The sequence below is a fragment of the Lolium rigidum genome, chromosome 3, assembly GCF_022539505.1.
Source record: "Lolium rigidum isolate FL_2022 chromosome 3, APGP_CSIRO_Lrig_0.1, whole genome shotgun sequence".
NCBI lineage: Eukaryota > Viridiplantae > Streptophyta > Magnoliopsida > Poales > Poaceae > Lolium > Lolium rigidum.
This window is the reverse complement of record NC_061510.1, coordinates 369,889,700-369,896,302: the sequence shown is the minus strand read 5'-3', so window position 1 is coordinate 369,896,302 and position 6,603 is coordinate 369,889,700. Positions and strand designations below refer to the sequence as shown.

Below are 6,603 nucleotides of genomic sequence, written 5' to 3'. Positions count from 1 at the left end.
ACACGATGCGCCGTCCCGCTGAAGCTGGATGTAGACGTATTTTTCGACCCGATGGACGCGTCACCCCATTAGAGATGCCCTTGAAACCGCAAATATTGCCCCAAACCAATGGTCACTTGTCGGAGGTTTGGAGCCCACTCTCAACATAAAAGGTCAATGCGCTTTTTTTCTCCATTTCCTCTAAAATAAATTTAATATGTCAATTTGTTCTGAGATTCCTTCCCACATAGTCAATTTGCGGTGACAGATAATATACCAACTTTGCTTGTAATAATGCTGCAGAACTAGAGGCTGGGAATGCCACCACAGAAACCACCACTTGTGCCAACGAAAAACCACATGTCAAAGTACCAGGTGATTACCATCGACAAGATTGCACCAATCCAATTGACCGAAGATGAGGGTACATAATGTTCCTAGGTGTTCAACTTCAGCAAACACAGCCTGCTAGCTTTCGCCTATTTCCACTTCCAGAGTTTACAGTAACACCAACCCCCGACATATAACTGCAGCTCAATGTTACACTGCACGACACAGGACAGTCCTAAGGACCGACATAAACAGAGAGAAAAGGTACAAAAACAAGGCTACAAAATTATTAGTTTGATGAGACACACTACATCGACCATCTACGCGATAAAACTCTTTTGCCATGGATTCTCCTGAAAGAGCTGACTCTCCCTCCTCCCCCATCAGTTAGGGTCAGAAGAATATGTACAAACTAGGCTCTTCTTCTTTTTTTCATCTTCTTTTTTCTAGAAACAGAGGCTATTGAAAGCGGTCTGGGACTGAAAGCCTGAAAGGTCAGGCTGGCTGGGCTGCAGCTCGGTTGTGGTTGTGATCGCCCTCGTAGGTAACGATCAACATCGCTGGGTCGTCGACGCACCTCTCGACATGCTTCCTTGCTGGGCAGCCCCTCACGCTGCTACACTTGTAGTAACCCCTGCAAGACAATGATGCACACACATATATCCGTAAGCTGCCTGTTTGAAGAAAGAACAAGAAGGTAAAGTGTGCTGAGAGGTCGTCGGCTGTAACCTTTCTTGGATTGCAATAGGCACATTACCAGAATTATAACAGATTTATCTTAAACTGCATATATGCCTAGCAAACTTGGAATGAAAACAAAAGCCTCCTTTAGGGAAGGATATCTCAATCTCACTATGCTATTTGCGGTACCTATTACCTAAACAGATGGGGCATGAAATCTAGCCTGAACTTTCACCCCATACAAGGACTATAACTCTTTTAGTTATCCAATTCAGTAAACCCTTTTGATGAATACTTTTTGGAGGATTCTGCATTCTACTGATATGGGCATATACTTAATTTTTACAAAAGAAAAAAAAAAAGAGAGAGAGAAGCTCTAACAGTGAACAAAGAAAAATGACATGTGAGCATAACCAAGTGCTACTTGTTTCCTGACATATCAAAATCATAAAACCCCACAAAATGTAACTACAAACATCATGTGTAAATCCTTTTGATGAATATTTTTTGGAGGATTCTGCATTCTACTGATATGGGTATATACTTAATTTTTACAAAACAAATAAGAAAATATAAGCTCTAACTGTGAGCACAGAAAAATGACATATGAGCATAACCAAGTGCTACTTGTTTCTTGACATAACAATATCTTAAAAGCCAACAATGTGTAATTGCAAACATCTTGTGTAATGTAGCTATATAAACAAACAACTATAAAGTGATAAAAAAAGATTCAAGTATTTAGCTGTACCTAGGATGAGGGGATCCCTTAATTGGCTTCTGTCCATACTTGCGCCACGAGAATTCATCAGCTGGGATGTCAGCGACCTTATTACTGATTGCAGGGACTTTGATGGACCTCTTTATCCTTAGCTTCCTGTCATTTCATACAATGGGTGGTTTATAAAAAGATTTAAAGACCGGAATATCAGTAGTAAGATACCGGTTTATCACAATGAACCTCTAACCTTTTCTTGGCACAGTGGCACCTGCTCCCGCTCCCGGTCGCGCAGCGTCCACTCCCATCCTCCCTTCCAGCGCACCTCTTCCTCTGCACAAGTCCTAACTCAGGAGTGCTCGCTGTCTGCGAACCACTAACGAGCTGGAAGGGCCGGCTAGAGCGGCTGCCATCCAAACTCATCATGCTCCCCTCCATGCTCAGAGATGTCAGGAACGAACGGGGGGATGAGCCCGTGTAGTTAGAACCATCAAACTTGAGACTGCCAGTCTTGCCACTGCCACCCTGGTCACCAAGGGCACCCCTCCTGATCATCTCATTCTGCAGCTTCATCTGATGCATGAGCTGGAACCTCTGGTAGCTCTGCTGCTGCTGGAGGAAATGGAGATGCGCCGCCGGCAATGCCGGCGCCGGCGTCCCTGCCGGGGGCGCCACGGACACCGGCTGGACGAGCTGGACCGGCGGTCCACGCGCCGGCCCGTTCGAACCGACCGAGGGGTTCTCCAGAAGCAGCCTCTGGGGGTACTGGGCAGGGATCCTGACAGGAGCCTTGGAGGAGGAGCCCTCCACCTGCTGGCTGTACCTGGGACACAGCCGGAGACTGGTGTCCGGGGTCGTCTGGGACGCTTTAGCTGCTGCTGCCGCAGCACCGGGAGGAGCCAGCGCAGAGCTCTCCAGGAAGAGCTTGCTGTCGAACATGGGCATGGGCTTCTTGATGCTCCTCCTGACCCTGGCATGGCCCTGCCGGCCACCGCCATTGGCGATCTTGGAGGCCAGGGAGCCGAACTTGGCGACGGCCTCCCCGGTGGCGTCCACGAGCTCCTTGTGCGGCACGAGCTGGCCTTGCGGGTTGGAGAGGAGGCTGAGCACCCTGTGGCAGCTCTGCACCGCCTCCCTGCTGGATTCCTCCACGCCCTCCATCGGCGACTCCCTCCCCCCTATCTGCACACACAAATCAATAAGCACTTCTGGAATCAGAGAGGATCCATTGAAAACATGCCCTGAGCTCGCAATTATTGAACTCCCTTAGAAGATTCGAGAGTAAAAAAGAATCAATCTACAGAGGATATATTTCCTACAGTGAAACAGAAAAGAAAGAAAAAACAGCAGACACATGAGCAGATATGCCGCCGATGACCGTAATCATTCCGCCCCACAAAAGAGCCGCCGGCCGTCTCCATAGATTTCAAGCCCGAAGAAGCACCAGATATATAGCGCAGGAGATTCTCAGCAATGATGGTGGGCATCGCATCATCACTGGCCTCCTCCTGCTGCTACTCCGAAATTGGAGATGCGAACATGGGACACGGCATTTGGGTGGCCTTAATCGGTACTAAAATTAGGCCGGCGGACAATCCATCCATCCAGGAGGAGGCACCTGAAGCCTACAAGAACATAAAAGGCTACGGCACGCCCGTGAGTGAGCGAGCGAGTGACTGAGCGCGACCACCACCACCCTGCTGCAGCTCCCCTCAAAAAAAAATCTGGACAAAAAAAGTGGGGCGGAAGCGGAAGCGGAAGCCGCCGCTCCGGCGAGCAAGAACCGGAATCCGCCGGAGCGTCCCCTCGATCCATCCACGGAAAAACAAGAACTCGAGAACCGAATCGCGCGCACGAGCTAGCAGAGCAGAGCATGCATGATCCTAGCTAGCAGCAAGAGGAAGAAGAAGAGGAGACGGGGAGCAAACCTGGCGGCCGTTGCAGGCGTCGCCACCTCCGCCGCTCTCGCGGCCGTTGCAGGGGAGGTGGAGGAGGAGGCTGCCTCGGCTGGTACAAGAAGGAGAAGGAGCGACGAGCAGAGAGTCGAGGCTCGAGTGTGTGTGTGTAGTCCGGGGCAGGGAGTGAGGATGAAAATAAATAAAGAAACGGGGGCGGTGGGGCCGGGGCCGCAGTGCTCTCGCTTTTCCGGGTTTCTTTATTCCTCCTCGGGCGCTGCGGGGGCGGGGCCACCGGCGCGGGCTGATCCTGGCCGTCCATCGCCAACGTCCCTGTCCTGCGTATGGACTTTTTGTGTTTTTTCTTTTTGGCCGCTGGGGTTTTTTTAGTCGGTCTGCGCGGGGTGGGGTGGGGTTGGGTTCCCGGGGCTGCCGTTTCGTCAAAGGCGTGAGCTGTGTCAGAGGCCACACTGGACCGGGTGGGCCCCCCTACGTGTTCTCTCTCTTTCTCTCCTCTTGCTGCCACTCGTGAACGTCTTCTCACCATCTCTGTGTGTGAGCTGGTTGTATTTTTTTCATAATTCAAAATGTGTACAAGTCTCGGTGAAGGCGTTCCGAGGGTTTCATGAGTTTTTGTGTTGCGATATATAAGGTAGTGCAATATACAGCATAAATTATGAAATATAACAATATTCATTTTATGCATTTAAATTAGTATAAACATTCGAACGTTAGACCATCCGTAGCATCCTGCCGCGCCGCTGAAGGCATTACCATTACCGGGAGCTGAGTGAAAACCGACGGCCATGAGCTGGAAAGATACATACAAGCGTCACACTCCCTATCTATCTCTAAGCCGTCATCTTGTCCGGGTGCGGCGGGCTGCACGGTGTGGAGTCCTCTGTGTGAGCTGGTTGTATTTTTTTTCACAATTCAAAGTGTGTATATGCCCTGGGGAAGGCGCATTTAGGGTTTAACGAGTTTTTGTGTTGCGATATATAAGGTAGTGCAATATATGGCATAAATTATGAAATACAATAATAATTATTTTATGTATCCAAATTGGGTTTAGATTAGTATAAACATTCGAAACGTTGGACCATGCATAGCATCCTGGGGCGCCGCTGAAGGCATTACCAGGAGGTGAGTGAAAACCGACGGTCATGAACTGGAAAGATACATATGAGCATTGTTCTATCTATCTCTAAGGCATCATCTTGTCCGGGCATGGCCGCTGCACGGTGTGGAGTCCTCTGGGTTAGTTGGCCGTATTTTTTTCTTCGGCAATTCACGGCCAGTATGAACCGGGCCGGGAAGGGGCATCTACAGTTTAATGAGTACTTTTGTCGGTACCGCGGTATAGGTGGTAGTGCAATATATGGCAATATATATGGAGTACAATATAATACTTAATATTGGAGCTTAGAAAGCGTTGGTCCGTTCATAGCATACCGACGCACCGCTTAAGGTGTTACTTAGCGCCGAGCGAAAACCGACGAGCATGAGCTGGAAAGATACATGTGTGTCATTTCTCTCTCTATCTATCTCTAAGTCGTCCTCTTGTCCGGGTGTGCATGGCTGCACGGTGTGGCGCCCTCTGTGTTAGTTGGTCGTGTTTTTTTCTTTGGCAATTCACGGTCAGTATGAACCGGGCCGGGAAGGGGAATCTACGGTTTAATGAGTACTTTTGTCGGTATTGCGGTATAGATGGTAGTGCAATATATGGCAATATATATGGAGTACAATATAATAGTTAATATTGGAGCGTAGAAAGCGTTGGTCCGTTCATAGCATACCGACGCACCGCTTAAGGTGTCACTTAGCGCTGAGCGAAAACCGATAAGCATGAGCTGGAAAGATACATGTGTGCCTTTTCTCTCTCTATCTATCTCTAAGCCGTCCTCTTGTCCGGGTGTGCATGGATGCACGGTGTGGCGCCCTCTGTATTAGTTGGCCGTGTTTTTTTCTTTGGCAATTCACGGCCAGTATGAGCCAGGGAAGGGGCATCCAGGGTTTAATGAGTACATTTGTCGGTATCGCCGAATAGGTGGTAGTGCAATATATGTCATGATATATGGAGTAAAATAATAGTTAATACTGGATTGTAGAAAGCGTTGGTCCGTCCATAGCATACCGACGCACCGCTAAAGGTGTTACTTAGTGCTGAGTGAAAACCGACGAGCATGAGCTGGAAAGATACATGTGTGTTATCTCTATCTATCTCTAAGCCGTCATCTTATCTGGGTTTGGCGGGCTGCACGGTGTGGCGTCCTCTATGTGATCTGGTTGTATTTCTTTTTCACAGTGCATAGTGTGTGTATATGCCCCGGGAGGCGCATGCATTTAGGGTTTCATGAGTTTTTGTGTTGCGATATAGATGCTCGTGCAATATATGGCATAATAAGAAATATAACAATATTCATTTTATGCATCCAAATTGGGTTTAGATTAGTATATATGAACATGAGACTGCTAGACCTGGCGCGCCGCTGAAGGCGTTACCAGGAGCTGAGTGAAAACCGATGGCCATGAGCTGGAAAGATACGTATAAGCGTGTCTTTCTCTATCTATCTCTAAGCCATCATCTTGTCTGGGTGCGGCGGGCTGCACGGTGTGGCGCCCTTTGTGTTAGTTGGCCGTGTTTTTTTTTCTTTGGCAATTCACGTCCAATATGAACCAGGCCAGGAAGGGGCATCTACGGTTTAATGAGTAATTTTGTCGCTATCGCGGTATAGGTGGTAGTGCAATACATGGCATCAATATGTGGTGTACAACAATAGTTAATATTGGAGTGTAGAAACGTTGGTCCGTTCATAGCATATCGATGAACCGCTAAAGGCCTTACTTAGTGGTGAGTGAAAATAGGCGAGCATGACCTGGAAAGATACATGAGTGTTTTCTCTCTCTCTTTCTATCTCTAAACCGTCATCTTATTCATGTGTGGCTGGCTGCATGGTGTGGCGCCCTCTCGTGTTAGCTGGCTATGGCTTTTTGGTAATT

The 6,603-nt window shown here is 48.4% G+C and overlaps 1 protein-coding gene across 1 annotated transcript; it reads right to left on the bottom strand.

Moving 5' to 3' along the window:
- Positions 1-469: 469 nt before the first annotated feature.
- LOC124700516 (protein WRKY1-like) lies at positions 470-3,662 on the bottom strand. The gene is made up of 4 exons (XM_047232635.1): positions 3,637-3,662; positions 1,959-2,890; positions 1,742-1,867; positions 470-943 (listed from the first exon to the last, which is right to left on the bottom strand). Exons 2-4 carry the CDS (start codon positions 2,867-2,869, stop codon positions 805-807), a joined length of 1,176 nt encoding a protein of 391 aa, XP_047088591.1. The 5' UTR covers positions 2,870-2,890; positions 3,637-3,662; the 3' UTR covers positions 470-804.
- Between the last annotated feature and the right edge of the window lie 2,941 nt (positions 3,663-6,603).